The sequence below is a fragment of the Zonotrichia leucophrys genome, chromosome 1 (genome assembly GCF_028769735.1).
Source record: "Zonotrichia leucophrys gambelii isolate GWCS_2022_RI chromosome 1, RI_Zleu_2.0, whole genome shotgun sequence".
NCBI classification, from domain to species: domain Eukaryota; kingdom Metazoa; phylum Chordata; class Aves; order Passeriformes; family Passerellidae; genus Zonotrichia; species Zonotrichia leucophrys.
Genome location: NC_088169.1, coordinates 27290585 through 27303752, shown reverse-complemented (window position 1 = coordinate 27303752; position 13168 = coordinate 27290585). Strand labels below are relative to the sequence as shown.

Sequence of the window (13168 nt, the reverse complement as noted above, 5' to 3'; positions counted from 1 at the left end):
CGAACAAACTTATTTAGAAGAACTCTGAAGCAAGGCATTAATGTCTGAAGCAACAGTTTCTAGTCCCTTTTTAGTGCCTCTATATCTTTAGAAAAAAGCTAACCATGGAGCATATGTATGCACTACATGCACATACAGTCACACATGGCCAAGCCATTTTTGAGAAATGTGGTTGTGTGATGTTTCCAAGGGCATGCCATGGGTCAGTTAGCAAAAGTGTGTGAACAGTGTGCCAGAAGGAGATGATAGGAAGATGTGGAGTCCTGTGTCATTTGATGTCTTTCCTTAATAGCTGAGGGGGCAGGTTGGCTCAGCATTTCCTTGCTGAGTGTCTTCAGTGTTTACAGGCACATGCATCAGATTGCTGTGGGACAGATCTTCCAGAAGGAACAAGTATGTCTGTACTGAAGACAGAGTTGAAAAAAACAAGGTGATTCTGTTATTAGTATGAAGCTATTTGGGAGCCAGAGACTGGGGAACTGTGTCTAGGAAAGTGCACTTAAGCTGAGCTGCAGGGGTTGGATAAAAAGTTATATTTGTTACCATCATTTAGAGCTTCCTTCTGTACTGGCAAACAAGCCTGTGTTCCCTTGCTCTGTGCAGTTTTGGTCTTACTCCTTATATTTTTACCAGGACAGAATGACCTAGTACCCATGCTATGTGCTAATAATCTCCAGCTACTGGAAGAGTGGCAGTAAATAAGACCATGTGCACTGCAGACTTACACTTAGTCTGAGTTTTGTCTTTAGAATTAAATCACTCCTCCACATAGTGATACACACTTCAGCAAAATGATGAGGGGCTTTGTCCAGTTTCCTGATGGAGAGTTTTGATTTTTATCAGTCAGCCAAGGAAGTTTAGTGCTTGACTTTGGTTGTTAATGAATATATAAAGGGGAAAACTGTGGTTTTTGTTCTTGTTTCATACACTTGGGTTTGGTAGTCTCTTGGTTAGCCTGAGTTCCTCAGGTCCTGTCCTTTTTGTTGTTGTTAATTATAGTACTAACTTCTTGCTGTAGTTTTGAAACAAATGTTTATTGTGAAGAATATTCATGACTTGCATGGTACTTTTGTGCAAGGGCCTTAGGCAGCTTCACAAGTGCTAATTATCCCATCAGAGTGCTTTGAAGTCCAGCTTGTGATCTAAGGCTGTTGGCTGTAACTAAAGTGACTGTTTTCCATCTCCACATCCGTGGTGAGTGGTGGAGCTGTGATCTGCACAGCTCATTTGCTGTGGTCTGGTAATGACTTCAGGATAAAATCACCGGGCTGTGTGGAAAAGCTTGGTTGCTATGTTGTGTTGTGTTCTTGGTATCTTAGGGGAGCATTAATCAAAACCTAAACTTTGTATGGAAGGAGATAGTCTGCATCCAAATACATGTGAATAAATTGCATGCAATGGACTTTTCTTAGTTCTTAGCTGAGCTCTAAACCTGATTAGGACCTGCTGCATTGAAAACAGGAGACTGCTGCAAAGTTTGATGGAGACTTCACATTTGAGAAGGAAAATATAATACTTTCCTTTAGCCATGTTGCTGACGCTGCAGTAGTTGACAGATTATTAATTTATGGATAACATTTTAATATGTAACCTTTCTGGTTTTTTTCTTTCTTGTCTTTAGGTGAAGCCAAAAATCTTCCTACATATCCGGGGCCAAACAAGATGAGGGATTGCTACTGTACTGTAAACCTGGACCAGGAGGAGGTTTTCAGGACCAAAATAGTGGAGAAGTCATTATGGTAACACATACATATATAAAAGTTCTGTTGACTCTTCTCATTGTCTGCTAACTAGGTTTGTTTAATATTCCAAAGATACTTTCTTGAGAGGCGAAGAGAGAATGAATAGGATTCTTCTTCCAGTTTAAAAAACACTAGTGGTAAAAAGAGTAATGTCATGATACTGACCTGTATTTAAGGGGAAAAAATGCCTTCACCAAGGCAATCCATATTAATTTTTTCCCTAACAATGTATCACCAGTGCTTCTTTCTTTCTACAGTACTTGTTTTGTACTTCCTGAGCTTTTAAAATCTCAGTTTAGAAAAGGTTCACTAAACTCCATTTTGCATCTTTCTAGACTTAGAATTTTGCATTGGTCTGGCTGCCCTAGGGAGTTAAGAATTTTATTTTTTTTTCCTGTCACGAGGCTGTAACTGAAAGGAGAGGTTTGAATATAAGATGCTTGTCTGATTATCTTGGACACTTCCTATGAGATTGCAGAGGTCAAATGTAGAATGAAACAGAATGAGAAGCATGTAGTAAAAATTAAAATGCTTTCTTCCGGAAATCCTTAGACATAAAAAAAATAAAAATAAAGGGAACTAGGCTGGGTATATATGTATATTCTGGTAAGCCAGGCATTTTTTTTTGAGTGGAGAGGAAAGAAGCAACAAGGAACAATCAAGTTCATAACTTCTATCTTAAGAGATAACTCTCACCCTTTTCCCAATTTGAGTAATAAGTTAGGAATTTGCTGTTTGTCTTGTTATTGCAAATAATGTACTTCAGGAAGTATCTCTAGACCTCACTCCCAGCTACTCAGAAGTACCTGACCCATTCAGGAATGTGAGTGGGATTTATTCCTGTAAGTCTCTTTAATTGTTCTTTCACACAAATTTTTGTCATCTTTAAGCCTTGGTGTTTTTGAATGATGGTGCTAATGCTCTTTAATTTGTAGTATACAAACTAAAAGCAAAAATTGCTCTGTATGCTTTCTTCCTCACCCCTATAGCTGACATGTAGTATCCCTAAATCAAATATCCCTGAACCAATTATTTTTTTAAAACTGATTGGGTGAATCATATGCATTTTGTTGTTGTTGTTTTGGGGGGTTTTTTTCAGGTTTTTTTTTTTTTTTTTCCTGGATGATCATTAGTGCTTCACAGGGAAATGGAAGATAGGAAGTGAGGATGTGTGAGAATAGCTGATGTCATTTCCTTGAATTAATCCAAGCATTTTTCCATTGAAAAAATAAACTCTTGGTAATAAAAATAAGCAACAAGTATAATTCCTTCAATGGGAAAAGCTGCATCTGTTTTTAGATTGTCTAATAAAGATGGAGCGGTACATGAGGCTGTGCAAAATTGGAAGGTTTCTGGTTTCCTGACAGGACTAAGTTCATTTGGTTAATTGAGGCAAATTCAGGGGAGAACTGAGCAATGATCAGAGGTCTGGAGAAGATAACCAGTGAGGAAAGATTGAAATATTAGAATTGTTTAGCTTAGAGAAGAGGATGAGAGTAGACATAAATATTTAGATAAAAAAATATAAAACTGAGACAAACCCCTAACAACCCCCCCACCAAAACCAAAATTTGAGAGGGGGGGAACTGGCCTCTCTGTCCAGTATGGATATTGCAAGTAATAGTGAACTCAAGTTGCAGTGGGGAAGGAAGTTGAGGTTAAGGTTAACTGTGAAGAAAAATCTCTGCTAAAGGTTCTGAAGCACTGGAGTAGATTTTGTTTGTTTTCATGTTTATTGCTGATGGCTTTTAATAAGTTCTATATGATCTGTCTGAACTAAATAATAGTGATATTCCAGCTTTGAAACAATGGTGGGACCAGATGACCTCTCAAAATCCCATTATGGACCTATTTTCTTTGATGTAAGGCTTGACTAAAATGATCTCCTTCATCATTCTTTCTTCTCCTAGTCAGTGGGAGCCTGCCTTCTCCCTGTGTGAGCTTCTGTTCTCAAATACTGTTTTTGAAAACCTTGCTGCTTTTACAGTCTCTGAATTTCCACTTATAAACATTCATATCAACTCAGTTTTGCATTTAGTCCTATAATTGTTTTCCTGTCTTTGTTTTTCTGGGCCATAAAAGAAAAGCAGACAAAAATCCCAACTACATGAGTGGTAATCCTGGGATGTCTTCCCAATCTGTGGGTAGGAATTGCTCTTACTCCATGAGGCACACTCAAACAGCTACTCTATCTTTCATGACTGTGTTTACATTTTTTAAAACAAATGCATACATAGTCTTCCAGAAGATGTTTTTCAGCTGATACCAGACCCTACTGCAGCTGCCCATTGTTTTTTGTAGCATTCTGGGATGAGGAGCCAGTCATGCTGTTCCATTCTTTAGTGCTTGTTTGCAGATGGATTTAACCCATTGAGTGAGTTATTGGGCAGGTGGGGCTCAATGTGCCCTATGGGTCATGGAATTTCTGTGCAGCAGAGAAATTCCTGCTCTCATGCCTGGTGCTCCTTTGGCAGGCCCTTGCCAGCTTAATCATGGATTGTGTTGGTCTGTTTCTCTGAGGTATTGCAGTGATACACAGTGGTTGGGAACAGGGATGTGAAGCTGGGCCAATGCTTGGCTAAATTAATTGTGTCCTCCCTGAAACACTGCATGGCTGGGTGACACAACTTGACACAGTTCTCCTCTACGGTTTGAAGGGAAGATCCCTATGTCTGTTGTTCATACCTGGTTTCTATTTCCTGTCACTTCATGTCTGGCACAGGACTGGCTTGCTATAGTTTTAAGTATTTCTTGTATTTTTACTAAAGCTTATAACTCCCTCATCTTCCAATAAGCTCAAAAAATTACTTTTATGTGGTTTATAGAAAACAAGATACTTTGTGTGAAAATCTGAATTAGGAGGTCTTTCATATGCAGCCCTAGTGCTACTGTTTCTGGAATGATGTTGTCTTGTTCAGATTTATCCTGGAGAAGCCCATCTTTTGCAGCATTTCTGAATGGTTTTTTCCTTCACCTGCATGAAAAGGCTTGAAAGTGAGACAATGTAGTTGAGAATTACTGTTTTTCTCACACACACACTTTTTTCTCAGTTGAGCTTCTTTAGGCTTCTACTAGGCATTGCAAGAATCTATATTTTTCAATGCAGGCCTGCTCCTGGTGTAAAGCTTAAATAGAACTGGCAGATGGAAAAAAGGAAGCAGTTATCTCTCCTTCCCAGAGGGACTTGGATGAATGTCCAATTCTGGCTTGCTTGGAATATCTGTTATAGAACCTTCAGGCTCTGACTCATCCTCTCCTGTTTTATGCTGGGACAGTGTAAGAAGTTGCCTCCCTGAGCTTTGTCCTAATCTTCTGCAGCGTATTTTCTTTTTTTATTAGTCTGTGGCAGAGGCATGAGAAGACAGCTGAGAGCAGTAACCTTTTAAATCAACAATGCATGAATCATTCAGAACTCAAAAGAATTGAACCAGCACATCCTGTTGTCCAGTCAAGTGCCCTTACCAGTGCTCTGAACAGAATATCTATGAGCTTGATGCCCTTTTTCTGAATGTGTGTCTCAAAAACTGAGAGGAGCCAGCATGGTGAATCTTACCTCCTCTGTTCAGCAGTCAGGTGGGGCTCATAAATTGCAACATAGAACTTAAATCATTCCTGCCATCCAGCCTCTTGGCTGCTGTTAAACTGGGTGGTGGGCACTGCTGCTTTGTGCTGGAAGATTTTGAGGGCTGCTGCAATAAACTTAGTGTCTAACTGAAACAAGTCAAGGGTTGGTTACCACTGGGGCAGGCCTTCCTATAAAACCACAGAGCAACATGAAAGTGCTGTTTATATGGGTAGTTCAGAATCATCCCACTGCTCTGGGGGTCTTTGGGCAAGAATAGTGAATATGTGAGTTGGTCAGACCAGGAAATCCAGGTTCTCAGGGAGAGAATCTTGAACTCTTCAAGCAGCACTGTTTTTGTAAACTTGGCACAAGCTTTTGCTAAATTCTAAGAAGGTCACATGCAAGTCATAAGATATGAGGGAGAGGTCAGTTAGAGCCAGGATTTAATATGCTTCTCTGTTTTGTATTTGTCATTCAATATTTATATTACCGTCATCTACAAAGACACTGAGCAGATTTGGATCCATTCCATATAACCTAGCAAAGATGTACGTGGAGGGACTCGTGTATTTTATGTCCTAAGGAGCATGTTAGAATGACTGTGGTTTTTAAAATGCAGAGCTCTACAAATTTTCTTTAGTTCTGAGCTTCAAGTAAACAGCCTGACAAGAATTTTGCCTATTAATTCCCTTTGCTCAATAAACCACTTATCCTCCCCCATTAGTAGCTTTCCCTACTTCAGGCTCCACCATCCAGGAGTGTTTCCTAGCTACAGATATTTCCTGAGGATGAATTTTCTTGGATTGTTGGTGTTAAGACTGACTTTGCCTTTGCAGTTTGCATCAAATGTGCCCATTCACTTAAAGGGCAGTGTCAGCTGCAACAGGAAATCAAGGCAGCTTCTCAAATCATAGGTGAAGAATGGAAGGAATGTGACATCTCTAAATTTGTTTCAAGGATATGAATAAAGGCAAAATCTGTCGTATGCTAAGAATCAAATGTCTGACAGTGTGTGCTTTAGAGAGGTGAGCCAAGCATGTTGAGTCTGTGATTATTTAGTTCACCACTATTTCACTGAGGAATTTTTCACATGCTAAACATAGTGATCAAAGCCTGAATGAAACAGCAAATGAAGCCATAGGCACTTTCCCCACTTTCACACCCCTGATCTTTTTTTTTTTTTTGCTAGTCTCTGGTGAACATAACAATGAGAACTACAAGTCTGCAGTGTGCTTGTGACTGTATATTGAAATGTGCTGTAAATTCATAGCTAAGGCTGTGTTCTCTTTCATAGGTGGTTATTCTGTGTTTGTTTCAGAATTAGATCAGGTAACAAATTCAGCCAATAGCTCTCAAAATTTTCATTAAGTTATTTTATTGCCATATTTAATGCTATTTTCTAATTCTAGGTTTGCTTAAATCCTCTTTCCCAGTGTGTTTGGAGTTCATGGCTGTGTAGCTAAACTTCTCATGTTCTGATAACATCTTGGATGCAGGCCACTTCTCAAATTTTAAACACAAAGTTGTTTCCCTTAGTTGGAATGTTGCCAAAATTAACTGTTGTATCTAAGCTAGCTCCATTAGCTGTTTCTACATTCTTACATTGCCAGCTCACCTCCTTGAAATAACAGCTTTCCCCAGCCCAGATGCCTTAAGCAGAGGCCCTGAGGTGGATGTGGTAGTGTGTTCTGCAGCCTCACTCCTGCAGATTCCTGAGGTCTGCTTGTGACAGCACCTAACAGTGGCTTGAGTTCATGGTGACAATAAACTTCAGTTCTGGAACACCCTGAGGCTCTAAGGGAAAGGGTTGAGATTGGTAGGGGTACAGCTTCAGCCTGGTCAGGAGTATTAGTGAAGCCAAGCACTGCATGGCTGTGCAGGGAAGTAATATAGCTGGGAAGAGTGCCAGTAAGGGAAGCAAGATTTAATGGAAGAAGGAGAATGAAGTGAACCTTGAGACCCAAGGCAGGGTTTATGAATGAGAGTGTTTATCTATATGAAAAGCCACCCATGTGAGTAACAATTGCTGGTGTTGTAGGCTGCTTTGAGTGATTAAAAAAAAAGTAAATGCAGCTATAATGTGACTTCTGCTGTTTGTGTGTGTCATCTTACAGAATATTTTGGGAGGTGACCAGGGGCCAAATGGCTGCTGCTTCAGTTTATCATAATCCTTGTAAGCCTCATTGAGCCAAACCAGCAACTGTCAAGTGAGGTTGATAACTATAGCTCATGTGTCTGTCTGTCTCTTCTGAGCACAGGATTGAGAAAATGCACACTGCTTTATTTTTTCCTCTGTGTAGTAGGGCTGGTTATGGGTGTAACAAAGTACTGTTCATCTCAGTGTCTCTGCACAGTGACATCAGAAAAAATTCATTTAGGCTCAGTGGGTGTCTGGTAGACTGCAGCCAGCACTCTCAACAGTGGGCAGAAGTGATATGTTTGGATTTAGAGGTTGCCTCCTGTGCCATATACTGCCTGCTGCATGTCCTCTGCCAAATCTGTGCTTCAAATATAATATTAGTAATTTTTAATAAAGTGTGTCAGAAAGCTACTGTGGCATCTACCAACTTTGGCATTTACAGAGCCTGTCTTACTTGCCTGTTGTCTCCTAGTTTTGTGTCTAGTAGGAGACTGAAGTGCATTCAGATTTTATTTGGCTTGCTGTATCTGCTTTGAATAAATGTCCTCTCTTCTACCCCACTCCCTTACATATGCTGCAAAGCATAGCATAAAAAGTATTAGCCAAGTAGTAGAAAAAGCTTAGCAGTAGAAACAAACAAGTGTGCTCCTTTGTACAGACTGATTCTGCTTCCTGCTCACATGGTGATGTGAACTCTGGTGTTCAGTTCATGTAGCAGGATGAATTCAGTATTTCTAAACCTTTTAAAATAGTCAGAGGATGTGGAGTTGTCTGTGGCATGTTAATAGTCCTTACTTTTAATCACAAAAGCAGTTTAAAAAAAATCCATACACAAAGAATTCTGGCTTGAGGGGTTTCATTATTATTCATCATGCAACTCTTTCACTTCATCCACTGAAGTACTGGTGCCAGCACAGAAACAAAACTGCTTTAGCGAATCCTAAGTATTGAAAAACAAGCATGAGGTTTTGTAACACAACCTGAAACTAAAGAAATGTTTTTACACTAACATTTGTTTTATGAAATCTCTTCCTCTCCGTTAATATTGTGATGATCCCAGTAGATATATGAAGCTATGAAATAAACTTGCAAGTATACTTCTGGAATTTAGTATAATATGTAAATGTGAACAATTCTTGAACCCTTTTTAGAGGGTTTATTGTGTTTGAAGTAAGGATTCTCTTCATTATTTGCTTTCATTCCACTTGATCTGCGCAGTAATTTTTGTTTCTCTTCTCCTTCCCAGTCTCCTCCTGAAAATATTCACTGCCATAACATGCTTAGAAGACATTCAAAAATAGATACCTTGAAATGGGGAGGGCTGGAAAGCTGTTAAGTGAGTGAAACAATACCTAGAGGCATCTTTTTTAGTTTTGTTTTCTTGGTATTCCAAGAAAATATACCTTGCTCCCATGCCATGAGCATTCATAACAAGCAAGTTTTTGGTGAGGGGAGAGTGAGTATGCCTGAAGGTTCAGATAGGTTGCACTGTTTATGCATCTGTCTGACTTCATTTTTTTGTGTGTGTCTCTTCTGTGGGGAGAGCTGTGGAAGTGTCCTGAGGAGAGATTGTTCAGTGTGTGTGTTGGTGATAGAGGCTGTACAAAAGCTGTGCAGTAAGAGAGCCCTGTGCTTCCTAAGGAACAAGGACTGCTGAGCTCAGGCTTCCCTGAGCTCAGGACATATTAAGATATGTGCATGTACTGAAAGAGAAATGAGAAAGAGATGTGAAGGAGAGTGTGTGGAATTGAAGGCTAATCAGGCCCTTGTGTGCCTGAAAGCTTGGAGCAAGGATTTAAAAATTGGTACAGATCTTTTTCCATTTCTAACCCCATCAGGAAAACAAGAGACAGTGATTTAATAACAAGCTCTGTTTCATAACTAAAGACTAGCTGATACCTGCAGTGATACTCTTCTTGTTACTTTGATGGCAAAACTAAAAATTAGCAGAGCTGTTCTGAACTTAGTAGTCCTTACTGAAGAAGCTGGGTTTGAAAATGCAGTTATGTTCAGCTTGGAAGAAGATTAATTGCATTGTCAGGGGAAATCCACTGTTTCTGGCCTTGCAAGTTCCTGCTCTCAGCAGTAACATCCCACCACTTGTTTGAAGTGCAGAAGAAACTGAAATAATGACAGCACTGGTGCTGGCCATGCCCTTCCCCTGTGATCATACTCATGTGCAGTCTGTGCTGCCAGGGTTGGGGAGGAGGCCCTCACTGTCACTCCTCCACTTTGAATGATTAAAATATCTCTTGAGTGTAGGGCTGATTCATCTACAAGGAAAGTTCAACTCAAAACCTGTAAGTTGAATCTGAACTCACTTGGTTCTTGAAAGATTTCTGAGTTTTTGGCCGGGCTAGTTCCAGTATTTGTTTTGGAGGATGTTGTCAGACTGCTGAGGGCTGGGTAGGCAGATGTTGCTGCTTTTTATTAATTGCTCTGTCAAAATAAAAGTACTGAATCCCCATCCGACAAATTCTGGCTTTTCCGAGAGAGGAGACACTGGGGGAAGGATTTAGCTGTTCTTTTGGAAAAACTGTTCTGGAGCCCTGGGGTTCTCGCTCGAGATAAGTTAGCTTGGGAAATAAATGATGGGATTTGACTGCTGTGACCTCTTGCTCTTCAGGTCTTGGTGGGAGACAAAGCAAGTACTGTTCTGAGGAGATACATGGAGAAAAAGCACACATTTCAGTGGAAGCTGGAAGTATTTGTGTGGTTGCATTTGATTCCTTCAGAAAGAAGTTACTGTTTCTGCAGAGCTGTGCAAGATTGGGTTGGGAACATCCTGGATTTTTCTTGATGTGTGTTGTTACAATTAAAACTTTTCTGGCTAATTACCCAGTGCAGAGACAGTATGCTTGTGTTGGAAATCTGCTTGCTTAAATTAATTAAGAACCAGTGCACCTCAGGGGTGTTACCTGAGTGATGAGAAGTTGTGAATCTGCAAGGGGCTCAAGATCTCAGAGGGGAGAAGCCAAGAGCAGAACAAAGCATCTCTTCTATTGATGGTGGCTCACACTGCACTGCTCAGACTAATGAACCTGGTGACAGCAGTAGTGACCTGATACAGTCCCTGCATGGCTAAGTCAGCCTTCACAGCATTTCTTCTGTTAATTAGTCTCTTTCTGATTCTGTGCATTGAGCTAGGTACCTCCTGTTGTCCACACTGCTTTTCTGGCTCTTCTTTGTTTTGCTGTGGATTGATCTTAGTTGACTTCTGCCTCTGTTCAACACCCATGGCAAACATTAATGGGAGGGACTTGCCAAAAGTTCCAGTTGATGTCTCTTCCCCCCAGAATCATTAAATTATGCTCAGTATAAGTCACTTGTATTTATATTGCATTTAAATTTGCAGCACACTGAAGCTTCCCTTATATTGTTGATAGAGGATTGGATATATAATCCGCAGTTCATTAAGTATCGTTTCATTCTAAGGTCATGAGTGAAATAAATTCATCTGTCATGCTCTTCCAGCAGAAAGGACAATTTTATGGCTGAATAGAGTATTAAAGCTCAGAATGATGGAAGTGTTTTGCATGTATAATGCACTAGGTATTTGGGCAATATTAATGCATTTGTTTGGCCCCCTAGGGTTAAGCCTGTGTGTGAAAACGTGCACCAAGTGATGTGCACAGAGCGAGGCCCTCGGGGCTGCCAGCACAAGCATGGCTGCTGGGACAGTCCTGCAGCTCCCACTTTGGTAGAAGCTGCTTTTAACAAAGAATTAAGGTGTTTTGAGCCTGAAGTGGTGGCTGTGAAATTCTTGCTTCCAAATGAAACTTATCAGAGCAGAATGGGTAGAGAGGATGTAACAAGGAGTGATGAATTGGAAGGGGCAGTTGGGACAAGGAGTCAAACCAGCTGCCATTTCCAGCTGTCAGGTTTTCCTTTCCTGCCTTCACAGTAGGCATGGCTGAGTGGGCCTCACATTGGTTCTTGTAACTTGGATGCATTTTTTTCAAGGAATGGGAAACCATTTCAGTGGTGGAAGTTTAACCTGTGGGTGTGCCTTGGGCTTTGTTGTTCATCCAACATGTGTTCTTTGTGTGGCTAGTGGAGTAGTGACTTAAATAATGTTCTTGGTGAATCCAGAGTGATGTCTCTGGATTTCATGAAATTATGGTGTCATTTTCCCTTCAAACACAGACTGATGAGCTAATTTGCAGTGCCTTTGTGTTTTAAGGGAGACTTGTCAGCTAGCTTTTGAGGGAACGTGGTGATTCTGAGGGAGTGTATTTTCCCATAGGCAGAAATACAAGCAAAAACATATGGTGGTGTAAAACATCCCTGAAAGAAGCCAGGGAAATGACCTTTCCTGAAAAAATTCTGAAAATTTTGAAAGTTTATTCAAGGAGTTGTTAATAACTTTTGCATATCTGATTTTCTAACATAAAAATTTTAATAGTGATTAAAACTGCAGCGCAATCGTGTCTCATTTTTGAGCTCAGCCAAGGCAATAAGAGGGGAAGAAAAAACTTGCTGGCTTTTGGCCTGTTGGAATTAGATATATTTTTAAATCTACATCTGCAGTGCTTGCTGTATTTGTCCATGTGACTTGAATTGCATCCACTCATTTAGATCTACTGAAGCGTGAGTGACTTGGAATGAAAGGTCTGTGTAAAATGGTAGACCTGTCAATGAATAAATAATGTTTATATATGCTTATAGTTCCTAGGAGTAAATCCTTAACCATGTAATTTGATAGAAGGAAACTGAAAGCATTGCTGTCAGGTGTCTGAGAATTTTTTTTCCCATTTAAATTGGTAGGATCCAAAGAAAGCCCCTTAGGTCCATAAGGAGCTTTTCATGCTGAGATAGTACTTTCTTATTTTTTTTAAATGTCTTTAAAAAAAAAGGTCTTATTGTAAAAAGAAAAACAAAACAAAAAAACCCACACCAAAACTATACAATTCCACTATGCAAAAATACTCAGTGCTCTGACGTAACAAGCTGCCAGCTCCAAGGCGTAGTTACCTCAGTTGGCTGGGTCTGACTTTAAATAAAAAACTTTGCCGGGGATGAGAAAAGATGCAATGGCTGTAGGCATTTTATCTTAAGTATACTAAGTGCTTTTAAAAAAAAAAGCCATGAACCATACTGTATTTTTCTCATCCTGTTCGGTATGCTTTTGTGATCTCTATCCTAATGGTCTACTGTAAGCATTCGTTGGCAGCAGGGGCCTCTCCCTGCCCTTCAAGCACGGTATGTTAACAAATAATGTGGTCTCTGCCCCCTTTGTAAAGGGATACTTGTTTTCCAGATAGAAAGAAGTATTTGTTCTCTTTTGCTCATTAAAAAATCTTGTTCTGTGAGCGTTTAAGATATTTAGGAAGAGTCAAAATGGAACTGTGCTTAAAAGGGAGCGTTCAGTGGTGGGAAAGGCCATCACAGTCCTGAGTGATGTTCTGGGTGTGAAATATAAATGCACCAGCTTGTCCAGGATACCAACACTAATCTATTTTCCTTTTTTTTTGTGTGTGTGTATGTGTTTGTGTATGTTGGTTTTTTTTTGTTCACTCAGCCCCTTCTATGGAGAAGACTTTTACTGTGAAATTCCTCGGACCTTTCGCCATCTGTCATTTTATATTTTTGACAGAGATGTTTTTCGAAGGGATTCCATCATAGGTATGTGTTCAAAAATTACTACTTTCCTTACATCTTATTTCTCTTGGATTTTAACTTTTACATCATTTGCAGTCTTAGGAGTTGGGGTCTTGATAG

At 40.0% G+C, this 13168-nt stretch overlaps 1 protein-coding gene across 1 annotated transcript in view; it reads left to right on the top strand.

Moving 5' to 3' along the window:
- RASA3 (RAS p21 protein activator 3) overlaps positions 1-13168 on the top strand; it is a 129445-nt gene that overhangs the window by 36805 nt on the left and 79472 nt on the right. The window contains exons 2-3 of the mRNA XM_064709770.1: positions 1622-1739; positions 12969-13072. Coding sequence (XP_064565840.1) covers positions 1622-1739; positions 12969-13072 — 222 coding nt within the window. The remainder of the gene's footprint in view (positions 1-1621; positions 1740-12968; positions 13073-13168) is intronic.